Source organism: Melopsittacus undulatus, chromosome 12 (genome assembly GCF_012275295.1).
Source record: "Melopsittacus undulatus isolate bMelUnd1 chromosome 12, bMelUnd1.mat.Z, whole genome shotgun sequence".
Classification (NCBI taxonomy): Eukaryota; Metazoa; Chordata; class Aves; order Psittaciformes; family Psittaculidae; genus Melopsittacus; species Melopsittacus undulatus.
This window is the reverse complement of record NC_047538.1, coordinates 16,983,431-17,005,150: the sequence shown is the minus strand read 5'-3', so window position 1 is coordinate 17,005,150 and position 21,720 is coordinate 16,983,431. Positions and strand designations below refer to the sequence as shown.

Genomic DNA, 21,720 nt, shown 5'->3' with positions numbered 1-21,720 from the left:
GGGCTTTCCCTCTGCTCTTAACTGAGCATGTGAAGTTATTTCTCTTCCACCTTATCACAAGCTGCAGCAGGCCCAGGAGCAAGGATGGCTTTACAGATGCATTTACATTTTCAGTTTTGGAAGGGGTGTTTGGAAGAGGCCTGAGGGGCTACCCTGGGCAGGTCATGGATATGGTTTGTGTCTGAAAACAGTGTTAAAGGGGTAAAGCCAGTGCAGAGTATGGGTGAATGCAACAACTCGTCTGTTTCAGCAGTTGGGAATAGGGGCTTTAAGCTTTCATTCAGTTATAAAAATAAGCAAGAAGGCATATGAGCTCCTAGATGAATAGAGACAGGTTATCTACATGTGGATGTGTCTCTGCTTTGCCAGAGGACTAATGGGAAATTCAGCAAGAGAAGACAAACCAGAGTAATTTAAGAAGTATTTTCTTAACTATAATCCAATCTGGCCATGGGTGGTTTCCACAGCAGTTTCTGAGATCTATCAAACAAGAGAGAACTTGCTGTGTTTTCTCCTGGGATCACTAGCTGTCCATTGACACCAATGGCAGGGCTAGTGCTGAACCCCCAGCCATGGGTGTCACCTCCTGGCAGCCCCAGTTGGTGGGTGTATGAAGGAATGGGCTTTCAGCAGGAATTGCTGCTGGTGGTGGGTGCACAGTGGCACGGAGGGGGCTCAGTGCCCCATGGTGTCACCACAAGTGGTGCTGGTGCCAGTGCTGTGCCCCAGCAGGCTCTTGGGCACTGCCTTTTGCTCTGCTGCTGAATCCTTAGCACTTCACTTCCCATCTCCCTATAGGACATAATAACACACGATTCCTCTGAGTTTATGGGTTTTTCCTCACCCCAGACGAAGCCACGCTGGAGCTGATGAAGACCCCTCGCTGCTCTCTGCCCGACCTCGCCACCACTGAGACCAGGAGGAAGCGATTTGTGCAGGCTGTCACCAAGTGGAGCAAAAGGAACTTGTCTTGGAGGTAGGAATTCAGCTTCCCCCACTGAAATCTTGCAGCAAAGGGCTGATTCCTCACAGACCTGGGCTAAAGGTGGCTTTGTGATGAGTTTCAAGGTGATGTGTTAAAACATGTGCTCCCAGGACCCCATGGACTATTTAGCTGACTCTTTTCCTGCTGATCCCAGCCTTGGGATGACTCAGATCCACTTGACTGCTGGCTGGGAATGGTGCAGCTTTGGCTCGTGGGTTAGCTAGAAGGTTTTTGCTGCACTGCAATGGTTTGAGCATCGTTTCTCTTGAGCTCATTGGGACTTTGCAGTTTCTCAAGCAGCTGCCACAGACTTGGCTCAGCACAGATGGAGGAGCATTTGCTGGGTAATAGAGTCACTTTCTTCTAGTCCTTGCCATGCCTGAGTATATTTGCCTTGACATCAGGGAGCAGTGCATATGGGTCGCTCTGAACTTGTGCTGTGCAGAAGTTCTGGTCCAGCTTCCAGCTTCACATTACAGGTCAGGGCTGTCAAACAAGCTGACCCCTGTCCCATCCAGACCTGTGCTTTTTGGGACTCATTTCTCTTCCCTCTAAGCCCATGTGCTGCAGGGATTGGATTGTTCCTCCAAGAAAGATTGTCCCAGCATAAGGTGCTCGTACTATCCTGGAAACACATGTGGATGCTATAGAGATATCTCCTTAGTAATAACAAGCTTCTCTGATCCTGACGTAGTCCCTAGAGCGAGTCTACCTCCCACTGCAGTAACAAATCTCATCTTGGCTGTGGCTGTCGACACATGTTGAACCGTGGCCTTACGAGGGATTTGGTCCATGTTCCAGCACTTCCCTCTGAGACCTTATTTTCCTAAAATGCAAGCATAATTCAGCTTCAGTAAGAAACAACTTTGGCTTCAGCTTCTTGTACTGCTGTTCCCCTCTTGAGCAGCCCCATCTTGATGGGTAAGAGGAATAAACTTTGTATTCCAGAGGAGAAAATCCCTTTGGGTGAGACAAATCCTGGCAGTGTCCTCAATCCTAGGCTGGAGCAAAGCATGGAAGGGAAACGGGGACAGACTGTCCTGATGGACAACAACTTCGCTGCAGCAGAGATGGCCATAAAAAGGGGGTTAGGTCTGAGACAGTTTTATATGTGACATAAAAAAATCCATCTCCTGACAAACTCATTTCTGCTTTTTATTCTTTGATCCTTTCCAAGATCTTGGCTTTTGTTCAGCAAAGGGCTGTATTTTATAACTGGAGGTTGTATAAGCCAACAGAAAGCTATAGCATTACAGAGACTCCAACATAGTATTTATTTACACCCAACACTTGAGATTAAAATAGCCTTTTTGTAAGCGCTGTGAAAATCCACCAATAGAGACATTGTTTTACCTTTTACACATTGGTGAAACATTTTAAGAAAAGCAAACCAAACCATGCATTTAGAAATTAAAGAGAAACCTGAACAATTGCAAAGGCTGGAATAAACATGCAAGCAAAGCTGAGCTGTACCGAAGGATGGTCTCAGGATAGGCATCCACACTGATGGAGAAGGCAGTGTTTAGCAATATAGGCATAGAGGTTGCTCAGGTTTCTTCTTCCCCTTGAGTACAGCCAACCTGTGGGGCTGGATCCTCAGGGAGCAAACCAGTACAGGCTGCATCCTGCACAGCCTGCAGTACAGCATCCTGGTACAGCATCAGACACACATGGCCTCCTGTGCCTCATCTCCACGGGAACTTTCCAGGATATTACAGCATATAAATCTTCTTTTCACGGGATTTTATTATTGTGTTTTCAGCGTTGTATGTAGGTACTCAAGCCCTTGGTAGGCTGACGAGGGAGCAGTGGGATGGAGTTGGGATGCGGGAGGAGTGTGCTGCGGATGCCCTCTGCTGGCATCAGCGCCCGGAGCTGCCCGCAGTGAGTTCCTCCTCACGTTTGCAGCCTGGTTTTCCTTCCGCTCATTTTCCTTTACTGCCTCTGGTTGTGCCCCACGGGAGGGGAGATCACAGCCCGCATCTCCTCCCAGGTGCTCACCATCTCCTTGCAGCCATGGGGAATGCAGCGTCAGGGCCGTGCCCCCTCTGCATGGTTCAGACTCCCTGGGGCAGGGGGAAACGCTGAAGCTTTCTACATTCCCCATTTCCTTTCTTGCTGAAATCTCAGCCTGGTGCCCAACAGAGCTGGCTTTCATCCACCTTTAGTTAAGGACAAGTCCTGGTGCTACTTCATCAAAGCTGCTGTCTTTGGAAGTGCAATGCTCAGAGCACGGGGTGCCAGAGCTGGAGCAAACACAGGCAGCAGGGGGGCAGTGGTGTCTGTCAGTCACTGCCCACCATGGCTGTGAGCATCCTGAGCCCACCCGCACTGGAGGTGTGCCACTGCCTGAGCCAACATGTGGATTTGCTGAGGTGTGGAGGGGTGGCAGGTACCACTGGGTAAAGGTGTGCAGCCAGGATAACCCCTGTACCATGCTTCAGCAGCACCCCTGGAGCAGTCACTCCTCTCACAAACTGAGAAGCTGGCTGCAAAGTCTGATTTCACCCACCTCTTCTGTGCAGGATGGATTACTCCTGTATTGGTGCCCATACCTGGGATGCAGGGAGCTGCCTGGCACTACGTACATGTAAAGGACAGGACAAGGATTGTCTCCCCACAATATTCAGTATTGTGCAAAGTGCTGGGACAGGGGTGATGGAGGGTGCAAACATCCCCTCTGCTTTCCTTTTGTGGCACTGGGGTAGCACCAGGGCAGGACTGCTGTGCCATGGATGGCTCTGGGCAGCTGGGAAAGCAACTTTGGCAAGGCAACGAGCATCCACGTTTTCAACTGTCCCCTCTTCTCTCCCCAGCCCAGATCAATCTGGGTTTATCAGGGAATCCTGCTGTGTTTGGTAGTTATTACCATTTATTTTATATGTCTGTGGTTTCAGGGCTGCAGAAGATGAAGGAGTGCCTTCATTAACCACAATCGATTTCTCATACATCTAACCTCATACTAACACTCTTCCACTTCTCGCTTTGGGAGGACAAAACCTAAAAAGGAACCCAGAAATCAAAATAAGCATTGCTGTGGGTGCCCCTCAGTAGTGAACAGGGACAGGTCAGCCCTCTCTGGCCTCTGCTTATTAACCAGCTTGGACCCAAATGCTCTTTGGGATGGGACAAGCAAAGGATGGGACTCAGGGGGGATGTGAAGGGCTGGCAGCTTTCATTGTCTGCCTGGCAGTGCTGCTGCCTGGGTGAGCTCTAAAAGCAGAGCAGAGATGCTCTCCTTGCATCTATTTGTGTCACTTACATCCGTGTACTGCTCAGCTGTGTCAAGCAGCGTGGCTGATGTTGCTTCACGCAGCTCCATCTGTGATGGGGACAGATGTTCCTCAGGGTGTCCCAGCGTGTGGCTTTGCAGAGGAATGTGGCTGATCCCACAGTGCAGAGCAGTGTTGGTGGATGGAGGGAGCTGAGCAGCCCAGTCCTCATCAGCTTCCCGGTGGCTTCACAGGGACCATCTGGAGGAGAGAGCTTTCCCTTCAATTACTCGCATCAGGCTTTTGCCTAGGATTGGAGCTCTGTAAGAGTCTCAGGAGGGATTGACATCCAAGAAGGAGTGCTGCTCTCTGTTGGGTACCTAAGCGCAATTTACTACAAATAATAATAATAATCAAGGTAGGAAGAAGCTTATTTAGTCCCATCTGCATCTGCATGACGTTAGAAACATGCCTCCTTCAGTGGAACTGGGTAAGGCAACGGTGACAAACATCCTATCAGCATAATAGTCGTCTCCTAATCTCATTGAAAACAATTAGCAGAGTTCCAGCAATCAAATCAGATGCTGAACTGAAAAACCCTGATGGGATTTTCTTGACAAATAACAGTGGTAATGAATAAAGGATGGGGGGTTTTCACTTACACCTGCAGCATGTTAACAGAATGTGGGACAGCTCAGAGGTGCAGGACCTTTTGAAAGAAGCAAAATAAGTATTGATGCTGTTTCTGCCTTCATCTAACATTTCTAGAGTCGGGGCTTGGGAAGAATGTTAATAATGTTTGTCTCCGTAGACAGGGCTTTTCATCCACCATCCTTTCATAAGGGGGATCAGATTTCTTATCCTCATTCTACAGCTGGAAAGAGAGGTAAAAGAAAGGAAAAGAAAGGAGAGGAAAAAGGAACTGCTAATGTTTCTGAATCTGAGTCTGTGCCCTAGGCACCAAGATCTTTGAGACAGATCAGCCCCTGGACTAAATATGCTGTGTTTTATATGTATAATGTTTGTTCAGTAGAAATTAAAGCAGTGAAGGGTTTACATAATCCAGATGAGTGCTGTGGAAGATGAAGATGCACAGTTCAAGAATATTTGGAAACCAGGTGGATGGGGGTTTTTTTGTACTGTAGAGGTTTACACCAGCAACAGGCTCTTCTAGATAGTAAAAATTACCTGAAAAATGTCTTTTCTGATCGCGTGCTCATACTGTTTGTATCTGTTTGTGCTGTCTTCATTAGAAACATGTTTTGTTTGAAGCCCTACAGTTATCTACTGAACTAATTTAGTTTAGTAATAAGGTCTTTATTTGCCCAGAATAGTTTAGGAGTAGCAAAGCCATAGATGAGTGATTTCTGTTCACCTGGCTGTGTGTGTTTGCCTGGTTCTCCTTTCTTATTCTCAGTCTCTAGGATGGGGTTCCCAAGCTCCTTGGAGGAACTGTTAGTGAGGTGTTTGCTTGTTCTCATGAATCCCTGTTTGCTGTGTCCTGGATTTAACCCTCACTACTTTTGCCCAGGTCAGGAGGTGGTACCACTTTGGGCTGTGTGTCTCTGAGGGAATGGGGTATATGCAAATCTCTGTGAAAGGAAGAGCATCCGACCTCAGTCAGTGAGTGGTTTCTACTCTGATCCATGTTCCCAAATCACTGCTCACAGGAAGAGCTTGAGTGACGTGATATCCCTTTCTGACACCTGTAATTACCTCTAGTCAGGTCATTACTTCACATTGGTGCTGGGGAGTGGCGTAATACTGAGCGATGCTCTCCCAGCTGCATTATGCAGGAGGGCAAGCGAGGTGATCATAATTGTTGCTTCAGCCTTTAAAAATCAGTCAAGCCATGAATATTTCATGATCTCTTTGGTTGGCGTGCTGGTACACAAGAAATAAAATATCTGTTATTACTGGGGCAGGGCTGGTCAGGAATTTTCCAGCAGAATTGGTTTTTGTCAATAATTACTCAGTCAACAGTGCATTTTCCTGGATTGTGTTTATTTTAGTCAAAATTGTCACTGAAAGACTATCTAAGCATATTCTTTCAGAAGCCAAGGTGCCTTGTTTGCATCTTTGTCTTTTCATCTCTGTTAAACCAACAATATTAGGAATTCTTTCTCAAGGCTTGGTTGTATGGGAAATGCTGACATTCTTTCACTCCAGCTCAGACCAAAAGGGAGGTTTGAATCCTTCAGCTGCAGGGCAAGCACCAGCACACAGCTCATCCTACTTGGCTTCTCTGCCAGGGCAAGGCAGAGCTGGGGACCAGGGGATGCAGTCCTGCTGCAGGGGGACTATGAAAGCCCTGTGATGTGTGCAGCAATGTTGTAAGCCCATCAAATGCTTTTTATACCAAGAAGCAAAGAGCTTCTCAACTGCAGTGCTCCATCAGATAGGCTGTTTCCTGCAGGCAATAGGCTGGAGGCATTTGGAATGAGATTGCCACCAAATGAATCCTTTTCTCTTCCTCTTTGTTATGGATTGCAGGCTCGGGCATTGCTGGCGTTTACTGTCTTCAAGGTATATTTTATACCTCCAGCAGACATGCTGAGAAATATACAGAGGCAGCAAATCCTTACTGGATTTCTGTGTGCATGTAATAAGAACGGGCAATGACCTGCTGCTTGTTGCAGGAAAACTCACGGTCTGTGTGTGTTGCAAAGGCTTCAGAAGTCAGCAATCTTTGCATATTTGGGTTGCACTTGGAATGAGTAAGTGGTGAGCAAACAATTGTAAATAGGTCTGAAAGGGAGCTTGGGAAAAAAGTGGGCAAGTTCTGGAAAGGGATTAATGGTGTTGGCATTTCCCAGGCTGGGCAAGGGTTGTATTCCTGGGTGTTAACAGCAGTTAAGTGTGGCTCTGAGGCTGACTGAGAGCTGGTACAGCAGGGTCGGGAGGTACTGAGATTCAAGCCCTGGTTGTGTTTCACATGTGGGGAACAAGACTGGCTCGGTACTTCCAGAGGACCCAAACTCAGCCTCTGAAATCCTCATAGCTCTGGAACCAGTGTGATTCAGAGACTTAAAGATGCATCTGTAAAGGGTGTGAGGGCACTTTGGAGGAGTGCTAAGAGCTCTGGAAGCCTCACTGATGCTCTGTGAAGCACCAGCTGCCTGCAGAGCCCTTCCAGGTGCTCCTCAGAGATGTTTCATGTTTCTGACCCATCCTCTTTTTTACCCTCCCTATTTCAGAGTTCGCACCTTCCCAAAAGAGTCCCAGCTGGGCCATGACACTGTCCGAGCCCTGATGTACTATGCCCTGAAGGTCTGGAGTGACATTACCCCGCTCAACTTCCATGAAGTGGCCGGTAACAACGCTGACATCCAGATAGACTTCTCCAAGGCAGATCACAATGATGGCTATCCCTTTGACGGGCCTGGCGGGACAGTGGCACACGCTTTCTTCCCCGGAGACCATCACACAGCAGGAGACACCCATTTTGATGATGATGAGTATTGGACCTTCCGATCATCAGGTAGGGCAGGGTGGGATTGCTGCAGACAAACACAAGGGCTCCCAGTTTCCTCCTTCTGCTCCGGTGCTTAGAGTGGTGTGGCCTCTGCTGTGCCTACACCCTCAGCTTGGGGATTCCAGCACCTTCTCCCGGTTTCTCCTCAGTGAAATGAGAGGGAAACCAGCCCTGCTAGTGAAATAACAACAGTTACCATGGAGGGAGCACCTTCTGTGTTCCTGAAAGCCTCAATTATATCTCCGTGTTTCTCCCTATCACACAGTCAGTTGCAGAACTCCTCAGTCCCCATTTCTTATGGGACCTGGACAATTAAAGGTTGGACAGTTAAGGGCTGTTGGAGTTCTTGGAAGGAGACTGCGTTCTCTGATTTTAGTGTCTTTTGGGTGGCTTTACTGCCACGTATCCTGGTTTCCTATTTTCAAAGCATATTTGTAAGCTGACCTGCCTGGAAAGGGCTCTGTGGTCTGCAGGGAAAAAGCTCCCTGTGATCACTAGTTTTTTGTGCCATCTCATGTCCATGACCTGACATCAGGGTGGTTACAAGCTAGTTTTATTCCTTTTTCTCCTTTTATTCCATCTCATACGGCTGGAGCAAAGCTTTAATAAGCAGAGTGAGTTCAGAAGCAAGAGCTCCTCAGCTGTGTGAGCCATCTGTGGGGATCAGGTCCCCAACCTTTGTGTCAGGCGCGTTTTGACACAATAGATCCTCTGCAGTCACCAGCTGCTAATTTTCTTGTCATGCCACCTCCTCCGCCAGCCTCCCCATGGGCTGCTGCTGCCTCAGCTCAATGATTTCATTTAGACCTAATTGTTGTATTTCCTGAAGGCAGAGAACACCTTCCTCCCTGCTCCTCTCAGCCCTGCTGAGTGCTCGTGGGCAGGAGCGTCAGCCAGATGTGCTGGAGGAGATCTGAGGTTAAGGCTAAAGGTCTGGGCAGGCTGATGCTTGGCTCACGCCACTGCGTCTGTTTATGGGGAAGGCAAAAAGCAGCAGCTCTGCTCTGCAGGCACCCAGGGGGAGGCAGGGGCTGAGGTCTGGGAGCTCACAGGGGTGGATGCGTTATGTGATGAAGTAAGGAGCAGTGCTCCTGCTGTAGCAGAGGATCTCATGGAGGAGCCAGCTTAGGGCCAGAGGAGCCCCCCAAGCACCACAGGGGGATGAGGCTGACAGCAAGAAAGTTGCCCTCTATTTTGAAGGTCTTGGAGCTACCCAAGCTTCATCTTTTATTTATTTTGTTCTCCCTAGTGATTCCGAAATAACAACTTGTAGGTGATATAAAAATATCCCCGAGGTTGTCACTTTGGCATTAAAATGTCAGAAAGCATATGTCTTGTTCTCCCCTAGTGCCGGGGAAACCAGCACAGGTTATAAAATCCTGGCTGTTTACGGACATGTAAATAATAGTCATTAAGGAAAAAGCAGAATTCAGCAAAAATAACCCCCTTCAACACCCCAAACCCAATGGGGAGTGGTAAGGACAGTGCAGGATCAGCCATGCCTGCTCCTGTGTGATGTCTCCTTTGGTCCTGACCATGGCTCAGGGAACATGAGGCTCCCCTGAGCTCTGCAGAGACCTTTCCAACCTCCCTGCCTGTTTATTACAATACTTGCAACCACAGTCTTTGTAAGAGCTGTACTTAAAATCACTGCTGCCCTCTGGTATTGCTCTGCAGGGCATTGCTGTGCAGTAAGGAGCAGCAATTGGATGGATGCTGGCTCAGCTGGGTGGTGGGAATGCACTGAGCAGGATGAATCCCATACAGCTCCTGGAAGCAGTTCTTCCTGTGCTTTAACAGCATTGGTGTAGGTTTGGAAGTGGACATTAACCCCTGATCTGAGTGTCTGAGAGTACAGGATGGGTCTGCGCGTGCAGTGTGAGGCACTAGGGACTGGATTGCAAATAAGAAAATTTGGTGGAAAAGAACAAAAAGCCCAGACTGAGAGGGAAAAAGTCATCATGGGAGGTATCAATGTCCAGTAAATTCCCCTGATGCCCAGTGTGGTGTGTGAGCATCAAAGCGTTTGCCTAAGGGAGCAGACCCTGGAGCTGCAGCCTCAGCAGCACATGGTGTGGAAGGGGAGAAGGGGCAAGTCCTCCAAAACCAAGCTGGTTGTGGTCACCTTCCCCTCCTGCCATGTCCTGTCGGGACAGCAGAGGTGAGCAGGGTTGGTATGTGCCGAACAGCTCTGTGTGTGCAGCAGGAAGGTGTTTGCTGTGGATTTGGCTGGCATTGTGAGGCAGGGAAAGCCCGGCAGAGCACCCTGGGCACTGCTGGGCACTCACTGCTTACTTGGCACATTATCACGGGCTTTGAAGAGCTTCTGGCTACCGGCTGCAGCAATGTAGCTTTGTGGGGATCACGAAGACTGTGCTGGCAGTGCTGCAGGGTGAGATACAGGAGGAGGCTGCTGGCCCAGCCCCGGCAGTGCAGGTTGATGGGGATGATGGATGGTTGTGTTGAGATCCCTGTCTCAGATGTTGGTCCAGCTTTTTCTCAGGTGCCATCAGTGACCTGGGAATAGGAGGGGTGATCCCCTTATGTGTGTGGGGCTGAGGACACACTGTGGGCTGATGTCTGCCTTGCTTTCTGTTTTCATATGATACTCTTCAGTCCCCTTTTTCCAACTGGAGAAATATGCCTTTTCCAAACTTCACCTATCTAAAGCTTTTCTTTCCAGTTTATCCAACATCTACTTACACTTTCTCTTACAGCCCACCCAAAAACCCCAAATACAACCAGCATGTGGTGACTTTTATATCAATTTTGTCTTTATTTCCAGATGATCATGGGATGGATCTGTTTGCTGTAGCTGTCCACGAGTTTGGCCATGCCATTGGTTTGACTCACATCTCTGCCATAGAGTCTATCATGAGACCCTACTACCAAGGCCCAGTGGGGGATCCTCTCAAGTATGACCTACCTTATGAGGACAAAGTCCGAATCTGGCAACTTTATGGTAAATTTGTGTCCCTCACCTGGCAATGGCCCATTTCTGCCATGGGGCACAGTGCAAGAGCTGTTTTCTGGGGTGAGTGGAGCTGGTGTGAGGACGGTGTTCCCCACTACTTCTTCTTTGTCTTTACGCATAGGAGTCAGGGAATCTGTGTCCCCCACAGCCAAGCCTGATGTAAGCAAAACTGATGACCACCCTGTCCTGCCAGAGCTGCCAGAGAACCGCTCCACTGTCCCGTAAGTCAAGTTTGTCTCTTTCCCGCAGAGGACGTGTAGCAGTGAAGCTCCATTTAGTGAAGCCTGCTCACTATGGCTCCACTATTTCCCTCTGGACCTCTTGCCGCCTGGAAAATACATGCACAGAGTGCCCCTTCTTATCCCCTCCATACACTATTGCTTTTTCCAAGCAGTATGTGGCCAGGCAGCCCACAGCTGGAGGGTTAACAGCGAGAACAAGTGACAGTTGCTGTTTATCTCTTAAGTAATTCTTATCATTCAAGGCATGTCCAGAAATTCTGTAGCATCTTGCAGTGCTCTGCATTTCCCTGAGACTCAACGTTTTACTCGTGTTAATGGAAATCTGCCCTCATCACCCTCAGGTAAACTCCTCCTTGCTGAAACTTTAATCAATTCCTCTGCAGTACTCCGGATTGTGCAAGCATAACTTACTAAATCTCTCCACGGTGAGCAACTCCCGAAGGTACCTGTCGGGGTGAATATTGGAACAAGTGGACCGATAGCCTGCCTCCAACGCAGGTTTGCCCTGAGCGCCATCAAGCAACCAGCGTGCCCTCATTAAGGGATGTTCTAGATCTACTTCATTAATAAACGCTGGAGTTACCATATTGTTTTACTATCAGGGCAGCAGGACAGTAAAGAGAAGAAGGGTCACTGAGCAAAAAGGCAGGAGTTCATGGCCACACATATGTCTGCCAGGTACCAGGAGTGGCCCAAGTGAGAGCAGCAGAGGTAGAGCAGGTCACCTTGACCTCCTGGTCTGCCCCATCTGGGCTGAGACCTTCAGGAAGTCATTTAATCTCTCTGTGTCTCAATGACCCATCTGCAAAGAGGGGATCACAGCACTGAAGCATGAACACCCAGATTAGCCCTAAAGTAATTGAACCAAGAACAATTCAATCTTGAAAAAGTATCCCTGTGCTGCAGTTGCTTTTCTCACCTCAGCACCTTTTTCATCCCATTTTGCCCAGCTTGGTGTGATGCCCACAGTACAGAGGTGCTGAGAACCTGCTCGTGGTGGCGGTGTCCCAGCTGCCAAGGGTTCAAGAAAGGCTATGAGGGCCCTACAGGACCCTTTTCCTTGAACATGCTGAATGCTGTTAGCTGTCTTTCTTCCTGGGTAGCTTCTAATGGAGCTTGTCCACAAGGCTCTGTGTGGCCTTGTTTTGACCTAGAAACATGAGAGCATTTCTCCCTGCTGCTGTAGGAGACTGTCATCTCACATCACTAACAGGAGGAGCAGGAAACTTGTTTGTGCCAACAGCTTCTTCCTGCCCAGTGTGTGACTGGGAGGGTGGATGGAGTTCACCTCCGTGTCTGTTGCTTTGTGGCTGAAAAGGGCTGTGAAGCTGGTGCTGGCAGCCCAGCACAACTCTGCTATCAGCAAATTAGATTTATGACCCCCTGTCACTCACAGCAGCTTTTCCGTGCGTGTTCCCAGCATCCTCTCCTTGTCCTCCATCAATCATCGTTTCTTACACAGGCTTTGTGGCTTCATCAGACCTTCATACTCTGTGCCTTCCACACCCACCTTGTTAAAACCAGCTCAGTACCTTGCAACTTGCCAGGTAGCATTCACTGGGTATCCCATGGCACCATCACTCCTCTGTGTCCCTCTGTTTTGCCTCAGCTGCTTTCTGCTTTGTAGCTCTGTCACCCCTCATTGGCATTTCAGACACTGGAGCAGCAATGTCCCCAGCCACTAGAGCAAGATGCTGCTTGGCTCTTATCCACTGTGTGTCCTGCTGCCCAGTGCAGCCAGCCAAGCCATGCTGTGCCACCAGGGAGCAGGAAGCCAGCTCAGCCCTCACCAGTCCCTCTAGCTGGTAGATGTAGAATGTGTCCATGCTTGACTCCCACTGATGGTCTCTGGAGGCTCAAGAAGTGTCTGCCACAAAGCTGTCTTCAGGCTGAGGGTTGCCCAAGCTTGCCTTGGCAACCCCTGTGCACATGACTGGGTTTGGCCATGAGCAATGACAGATGGATGCAGCCTGTAGTCTGCTGCCTGGGAGATGCCCATGGGATGGGGGGCATCAGGGAGGAGGCAGACTTTCACCACCCATCTGGACCATGCTCACCTGGGCATCTCTCCACAGGATCAGGAGGGATGTGCCCAACAGATGCAACACTCACTTCGATGCGGTGGCACAGATCCGGGGAGAGGCTTTCTTCTTCAAAGGTAAGCACACGCTGTGGTCTTTGCCCATGTCACCCTGCGGTGGCATTGCTGTGGTGGCACACACTGCAGAGACAGCATCAGGCAGGCTGGGGTGGGTGATAAGGATGAGCTGGCTCAGGGTATGCAGTCTGTGGGGTCAGCAGCCCCAGGGAAGTGTCTCACATACCACCGATTGCTTCTGGCTCAAATCAAAGGGCTTAGACCTTTAATCTGCCCACTGAGGCTGAGGACAGGTGATAAGGAAATGTTAATGTAAATGCAAATCAATGCAAATCCTGCCTCTGGTGCAGGAGGAAACCACTCGGCTCATGCCCTGTCCGTCACAGCACAGCAGAGGCTTATGGCTAGGGACATGCAATGGTGTTGCTGGGGGACCATCAGAGATCACAGCTAAATGGGCACTGTGAGGAGGAGAAGGGATGTGGTAGAGGTATCCAAAAGACTGAGCAGTAAATGGAGCATTTCTTCTATCCAAAAAGGAGAAGGGTAGGGAAACTTAAACACAATTTATTTTAAAGTTATATAAATGGATGCTCTTTACCCCAGACCATAATTAACCTGTGGGATCTGTGGCCAAGAGCAATTCAGTGGCACAAGCAGGTAGGGCTCTGGCAGGTGGTTAGGAAGAAGGGACTATTGGGAACACTGGCCTGGCCAAGTCACTGCAGTGTGGTGCCCACAAGGGATGTATGTCCTGACACCAGGGCAGGTGTGTGTCCATGTATCATGTCCTGGGGTTTAATGCTTCCCTCTGAACTGGCTGCTAACAGCCCAGCATGTGCCATGCCACACTCTGATCCGTCATACTGCACTGCACAAGTGAAGAACTATAATCTGATGTATGCACTTTCAAAGTCAAAATCTGGATAGAACCAAGGATGAGCAGAGCAGCAACAGCCCTTCACTGCTTTTTTCCATGGATACCTTCAGCCTTCCTTCCTCCCACACTTCACCTTCACTAGTGCTGCTTGCTGAGCATCACCCAAAGACAACATGCATGTGACTGCAGAGCCTTCTGGTTCCGTGTCAGCAAACACTTGTGTGTCCCTGGGGTGCCCGGCTGTTGACAAGGATCCCATCGGTGTCCATGGAGGCTGGCGCTTATTTTGCCATCTTTCCAAAATGGAAAAATGCCCACTAGGCACTTCTTTCCATCCCTGGGCACTGTTTGACAACCCCAAAGCCATCCAGCAGGGAAGCAGAAGCATCTTCTCCAAGGATCAAGAGCAGTGTCCAGGCACATATGACCCATCTGGGTATCACACTGCGAGTCTCATGCTGCAGGCAAGAACAGCAAAAGGGCTCTGGAGAACTCCGTGTCTGTTCCCTTGGGGGAGCATAATAGGGAGGCTGTTTCCCTGTGGCATTTGCTTAGATGCCAGCTCCAAAAAGCCACAGTGAAGAAGGGAAAATAAGAGACAAGAACTGGTGTTTGGGATAAATGGCTGTCTCTGTTTCAGAGGGGGAAAAAACAGATGAGAAGTAGAGAGAAATCCATCTCAGTGTCTATTTTTGGATATATTTATTATGGGCCAAAATGCAAATGCAAAGAGCACAGTGTCAGTGGGTGCCAGCTGCACGACTGCATCCGGAGTCCAGCATCCTCCCTCAGAGCCCCCATCGCTGCCACCAGACCAGCCAGGGCACCAAGGAGCAGGAATGTTGCCTTTGGGGCAGGATTTTAATGCCCCCCTCCAGTGAAGAACTCCCTCCACCAATGGACATCTTGTTTTGAGCTGGTCTGGATGGTTCTCTAGCTGGAGAGCAGCATCTCCCATCACACAAGCACTGGGACCAGAGCTCCCCAGGGCTCGCAGGCTTGTATTGAAGGAACAGTGGGTTGGAAATGCTGCTTGTTTTGATTTAGGTGCCGTGCTACAGGCTCCTGAAGATTTTAATACAACTTTGTCCTCTGCGTGTGTCTGCACAGTGTGTGCAGCAGTCTTGCCAGAGGCAGCCAAAGTCTAGAGAGCATCATATGCAGCTGGGATCAAAATGACCTGGTATTAAAGCAAGCAATTGCTTCATCCCTTCATCCGTATAAAATGAGACGCTTGGGACTGCAGGACTTCACAACTGGCTTTCATCCTGCTCCGTTTTCCAGCTCAGACAGTGGCTTTAAATCAAGTTTTTGAAACAAGCATGGGGTGGGGATTATTTTTTTGTGTGTTATTATTATACTTCTGCATGCTAATGGCAGCAGTTCCCCATGGCTCTGGCTTTGGCTGATCGTCCAGCACTCTGGCAAGCAGCTTGGCTGTGACACAGGCAGACTGGGGCTGTTGCATTCTGAATTCCGTGCTAGTTGCTTTATTTCTTTGCTGATAGCTTGTCAGAAAACCCAACCAGACCAACCGCCAGCCCAAACTGTGCCTGACTTTGAGGGTAGATTTAAAGCTTGCTTGCTGCAGCTGCATACCCGCTGAGCCCACTGCTTGCAAATGGTTGTAATGTCAAGAGCACTGAGGCTCCTAAGTTCAGTGGTTGCTAAAGGAGGAATTATGTTGAGCTGTATTTCTTGTTAAAAAGTGAAGATCTGTCTTTGGTGCCTCGCTACTTAGAGATGCAGAGATCATTTTTATTTAAGTACATGTGTTTCCATCAATATACAATGACCACCACATTTGAATCCTTTTTTCTTTTACGTTCTTCAAAAGAATCTGTAATTACAGCAATTCCTACCACATGTGAATGTATTATTCATTGGTGTGCTTTGGTCAGAGCAAATACGCACACTGGAGCAGAAGAACAAGACTATGATCTAAATCCCTATAATTAGAATAAAAGCTGCCTCTCTGCAGATGTTGAAGTGTTAAAGTTTTTCGCCTCCTGCATTATTAGGCTAAAATCCAATTTCCATCATATTTTAAAAGATGGTGTCACAAACTGCCGGCTCTGGAGGAAGGGCTGAGTGTCACGAATACAAATCTGAAGAGGCATCTTGGGTTTCTGTTGCTTATCCCCCCATGGGAATCCATGTAAATAACATGCAGTAATTTCTAACAGGCACTAACGAATGTGAGACAAGGTTGAGGGCTGCCTTTTGGACATCTTGCTCCAGCTCAGATCTCACTGTGGAGCTGTACAGGGAGAATGAAGCACAAGGGGTGCTGCACAAACTGAGGCAGTGAATCCCACAGGCACTGCAGAGAGCTGGGGTTTGGGTTGCCCCTAAAAATCCATAAGACCCCTCAGGAAATCCCACATAAGGCTCCTTCAACAGGAATAAGTTTGGTATCCTTCCCACAGAGACCCAGGCTGTTTCTTTTTCCCTTACCCGGAATATTCCAGAAATACCCCACCCCAAACTGTTTTCAGGCTGGGATAATGGTGCTGCAGGTGCTGGAAGTGTGTCTGCTTACACCACCAGTACATTCAGCCCTGTAGGAGCATCCTACTTACCCTACACCTGTAGATGGTACCAAACTCCTCAACTGTGCCTCCTTCCCCAACTCAACCCCTTCCAGTTTTATTACTGTAGCTTCCTCCTCCTCTATTTTCTTTCTCCCTTTCTCCATTAAAGAAAAACCCTCTGATATTTCCATGTTTTACCATAACCTCATACACCTCTCTAAACGTGTAAGCAGGGAGGGAGGGGATGAAAGGCTCCTCTCACCTTGCTCCGGTTCAACAGTGCAGCTTCACACCACAAGCAGCAGGATAACCGCTCCAGTGCAATGTCCAGAGGATTATTTTGATCCCCCAAAGGGGATTTCTTCTAGTGGTTGCCAGAAATAGAAAGCAGGAGCAGCTGCTGCCGAAAGCAGGATGTGCCTCTAATTCATAGCTCCCATCTCACATGCTTTGCTTTCGGCTGCTGCCACATGCCCAGCGCTCATCCCTGCCGGTGACAGTGGGTTATGGTTTGGTTCAGTAATGTCCAGTCTGTCCCTCCAGGCAAGTACTTCTGGAGACTGACTCGCAATAAGCACTTGGTCTCCCTCCAGCCGGCTCAGATCCACCGTTTCTGGAGGGGCCTGCCTCTCAACCTGGACAGCCTGGACGCGGTCTATGAGAGAACCAGCGACCACAAGATCGTCTTCTTCAAAGGTGAGAACAAACAGAGGTAGCACGTGTGTCTCCTCAGTGTAGAGCCCAGTGCCAAGGCACCTTTTGACTTCTCCTGAAGGCAGGAGACACCAGCAGCAGCCATAGAGCATTTCCCAGGGCAGGTTCGACACCTGTTGTGTATGAGCAAGGCCAGGAGAAGCCAGCTCATAGGGAGGACAGGCAAAAAGTAGCAGTCATGTTCCCTAGAAAATGAGGGAAATGTCATTGAAGACAAAGTTCAGCCACACCTAACTGAACTCTCAGCTTTCCAAGAATGGAATAAAAGCAGGAATCAGCCATGCACACATTCCACGGGCTTTAAGTTCCTTCTTTGGCCTCTTCTCTCTTTAGTATTTGCTGCCAAGAAGAGAAGCGGCAGCGGAGGGGACAAAAAAGAAACCTGAAGAGATTGGGTTTGCTGATTATATTTGTTACTTTTTCTTTCCCTTAAAATAAGTGGCATAATCCTCTCATGTTATCCACAACTAACAAGTTTCTTTCTGAAGAGCCAGAGAAAAGAGATTAGCCTTTGGTTCCTATGCAAATGTCCAAGTCCCCCACAAGCCATCTGCCCATGCTGGTTCAATGTTACCCATGTGCTGAATATCACTCAAGCCCCCAGCTCTTGTTTTGGACAGGTTGTGCATGTGAAGAGCTAAACACATCCCAGTGCTCCATGCTCCCCATCTGGAAACTGCTTTTGTCCCTTACTGTGGTGCTCCAAGCATGATGCAATTATTGGTTGCAGAAATGCTGAACCCAGGGCTTCTAAAAGCAATAATTTGGTTTCGATTCCTGCAGCAACGCTAAAGGAATGGCTAATCCTGTGCGTGGCTCTGTGCTCACAGAAGTGTTTCTAAGCCAAGCCAAAGCCCTTCCATGCACTGAGCATCACAGAGCAGCGCCAAGTGCTGCATCTTCCCAAGGGACAGCATGCAACAGGCTCTGCTGCACGTTTCCAGCTGCCTCGGGCAGCACGCCCTGCTCTGCCTTTCCATTAATCCAGAGGGAATGGGGCCAGCTGGAGCCTGGCAGCCCTTGCGCCTGGCACTAGACCCTCCTAGCCTGGTCTGTGGACCATAGCAGCACTCACTCACTTCCCTTCTCTCCATGCTAGGGACAGACAGACCTCAGCAGCTCGTGTCCAGGGGCTGCTTGTGAGGCCAGATTACAGCTGTGCCACAGCTGGAGGCTTGCAAGGCACAGCGCTGCATGTGTGTGTGACCATGCATAGGTTTATCTGCCTAGCCTTCAAGATTAAACTCAAGCTTTTATTTCGAGCTATAAAATACTGTCTCACCCACTCTCTCCAGTGCTGTTTCATTTGTCTCCAGACACAAACCAAAGCACACAAATTACCCTGGCCTCTAAGGTCCTGCTGCTGATACATGGGCATGTATTTAAGTGCCTCTTCAGATCTCCTAGAAAATCAAGAGAGGAAAAAACCTGATCTTTAAAATAGGCTGTGTAATACCTAAAAGTCTCCTAAAGAGACACTGTACAAACAGAAGGACTGCCCCAGTGGTTAGAGGATTATGTAGGAACTAAGAGATCTGGGTTCACTTTCTTGTTCTGCCACAGAGCAGAGGCCAGTCATGCTGTGCTTCATTTTCATCAGGGGGAAAATAACCCATATTGACAGTTCTCTCCTGCCTAGGGTAGGGCTGATGTGGGGTGTCTGTGTAGGACACCTAAAGAGCAATGAGCTGCTCAGATGGGATTTGTTGGCCCCTGTGTATCTTCCTTACATCCCTTAAAACCCATAGGTTCTTCAGCCTGGCTGGCTCTAAAAAGAGTGGTGATTTCTCTTCCAAAGCAGGACTACACTTTGCTTCTCAGGAGTCAAATAGTAGGCAGAAAGCACCCACTTTGCCTACTAAAGATGCATGTAACTTCCTGTTTCTTGCAGCTGGATATCAGGCAGGGACAGAAAACCAAATGCCACCACCTGCAGCCATTCAGGAGTGAAGGGGGGCTATGCCTGACACAAAAAAGGCAACTATTTCAAAGATCTAGATTCTGCACCATCCGCATCCTTAAACGCCAAGAGCCCAGTCCTGAGGATTGTCACGGCAACAGATAATGAAACATCAGCTTGTCTGTGGGGTTATGATGGTTTCAGCTGCGAAAGTGATTTTGCTCTGTGCTTCTTTCCTTTAACAGGAGACAGATACTGGGTCTTCAAAGACAATAACGTGGAGGAAGGTTACCCACGGCCCATCTCGGACTTTGGCCTGCCCCTGGGAGGAATTGACGCTGCTTTCTCCTGGGCCCACAATGACAAGACTTATTTCTTTAAGGACAATCTTTACTGGCGTTATGATGACCACGAGCGGAGGATGGATCCTGGGTACCCTTCAGAGACCATGCCGTGGAAGGGAATACCAAGCCCTTTAGATGATGCCATGAGGTGGTCAGATGGTGAGTCCATATGCTGGTCCAGAAAACAAGAAATAAACTGTCAGTGCTTCATTTGCGCCTGAGCTATAGCCCCTTCTGACACAAACTGCTAAGCCCCAGATGGGATCCTGGTGTCTGAAAGCTGAAGGGGAGGTAGGCTTCCAGCCAGAGCTCCCGGCATGCTCACTGAAAAGACTTTGTAATTTCAAGCAGACAACAGAAATATCTTGGGGGCCTAATAAATTGATTTCATTAAAAGAACACAGTTGGTGTTGTTTTGCAGCGGTTTTTATCCTAATATGTGCTGATTTTCCCCTCACTGAATTCATTGTCATTGGATTTTTAGCGAGACATATGAGGATGTGAACAGAAAGTATTTTTAAGGGAGATCTTTTCCCCAGAGTTACAACTTATTTTGCAGGGATGAGATTTCTCAGTGGTTTCTCCCCTTAAAAAGACCATAAGTGGTCCCTGATGGCCACTGAGAGATATGTGTGGTGTGTGCAGCTGTGGCTTTACTAGAGCTTTTACCCTGCATACCCTCATACCAGGGAGATGTAAGTGCTCTAGGACCCACCACAGAAGAGGCAACATCTCACCCATTTGTCTGGTGGCTCCTGGCTCATGTGAGAGGTCCTGGCTGAGCACAGCATCATCTTTTTGAGCATCCCACCAGCAGCCACTGTGCTCTGCAGCAAGCGAGGGTATTGGCAACAAACAGTAGTATTGCATATGCCCCTCGTACAGGGCTCAGCTCCAGTGGGAGTGCTCCTCTGGGAAAGTACCCATCACTCTCACCTTGCCTTTTGGTCTCTTTGCAGGTGCAAGTTACTTCTTCAGGGGCAAGGAGTACTGGAAAGTACTGGACAGTGACCTGGAGGCGCAGGCTGGTTACCCGCAGTCCATCGCCAGAGACTGGCTGGTGTGCAGTGACATGCAGTCCGACGCACCCGAAGCTGCTGGGAGCACGAGGACTGGGGCACGCTCCAAGCCGGGGCAGCACGATGAGAGCCGCTCCGAGAACGGCTACGAGGTGTGCTCCTGCACCTCGGCATCCCCATCCCTCCGTGTGTGCCCTGTGCTCAGACTGGCAGCCAGCCTCCTGCTGAGCAGCGTGTGGACAGCAACGCTGCTGCATCCAGCCCTATGACAGCTCATCCTGCACAGACAACACCATGGTGCTCCAGGGAGGGGAGGATGATATGATCCCATGATGATAACTGTTGCAAGCAAAAAAACATTCCTAGGAACTTGCCAATGAAGGGTTTGAATTCTCCATGAGAAATGGACAGTGGCTTTTTGTTTTGTTTTGGGGTTTTTTTCTTCTTAATTTTAGTTTAAAGGTCTAATAACAGATTTTGAGTTCTGCACCTTCTTATTCCCCATCCAGTTGAAGATGAGAGCAGCCTAACATTGAATTTAGAAATGCTGCATAGAGATGTGTTGCAAAGGAGAGAGGGGAGAGCTATTGTGATTGAATGGGAACAGAGGAGATGCTGCTGAGACAGATGGCAACATCCTGGAGGAAAGGCAGCAAGTCCATAGGTGAGAGGTGGTAGTTATGCATCCTATTGGATGTACTAGCTAGAAAGAAACTTTGACTCCACTAAGATTAACTGCAAGGTGATAATTTAATGTCAAACCCTTTGTGGTCACTGATGTCTCGGTAACCTGCATCAGTTTCTATGGGTCAGAAACACCTTTGCCTTTCAGAAGGCTCTGCAGCTTATCTTTGCACCTGAGTCATTTGAATCTAGCAGTTTCTCTAATAAACCTTGGCTGCCTACAGAGATCTCCCAGTCCTCTGCCAGACCAAGCCTGCCACCTGCAGTAAGTGCTGACTACTGAGGCTGCTCCCCAGCCTCGCCTCTGTGCAAGGAGCAACCTTGTGCAGCCCAATGAGATGCAATTACACCCATCACCCCTGCCTAATCCACACACATGAACTCCTGCTCTTGGAGCTCCTGTTTCAGGCTGGTTTATGATTTGGGAGGGATCAAGATGTATTGCATTCATTTGTGACTCTGTCCACCTGGCTGTCCTGTGGAGGATGGGCTGGAGCAGGAAGGGATGCTGAATAGTCAGCATCAAGCTCTTCTTGATGCCTCTGCCAGGAGTTTGGAGCCACAGAAGCAAGGTCAAGCACTGCATTAGGATGTTCCTGGTGGGTTTTTTTTCCTAATCCATTTTCTGCAGTACATTTTGGGCATCTGAGAGTCCTTGA

General features: G+C 48.9%; 1 protein-coding gene across 2 annotated transcripts in view; it reads left to right on the top strand.

Moving 5' to 3' along the window:
* MMP17 (matrix metallopeptidase 17) overlaps window positions 1–21,288 on the top strand; it is a 60,539-nt gene extending 39,251 nt beyond the window's left edge. For both annotated transcript variants that reach the window (XM_031047875.2, XM_034068509.1), the window contains exons 3-10: window positions 850–976; window positions 7,395–7,678; window positions 10,458–10,634; window positions 10,768–10,867; window positions 12,964–13,046; window positions 16,944–17,096; window positions 19,260–19,517; window positions 20,318–21,288. In XM_031047875.2, the coding sequence (XP_030903735.2) occupies window positions 850–976; window positions 7,395–7,678; window positions 10,458–10,634; window positions 10,768–10,867; window positions 12,964–13,046; window positions 16,944–17,096; window positions 19,260–19,517; window positions 20,318–20,646 (1,511 nt within the window). In that variant the 3' untranslated portion in view covers window positions 20,647–21,288. The remainder of the gene's footprint in view (window positions 1–849; window positions 977–7,394; window positions 7,679–10,457; window positions 10,635–10,767; window positions 10,868–12,963; window positions 13,047–16,943; window positions 17,097–19,259; window positions 19,518–20,317) is intronic.
* The last annotated feature ends 432 nt before the right edge of the window (window positions 21,289–21,720 follow it).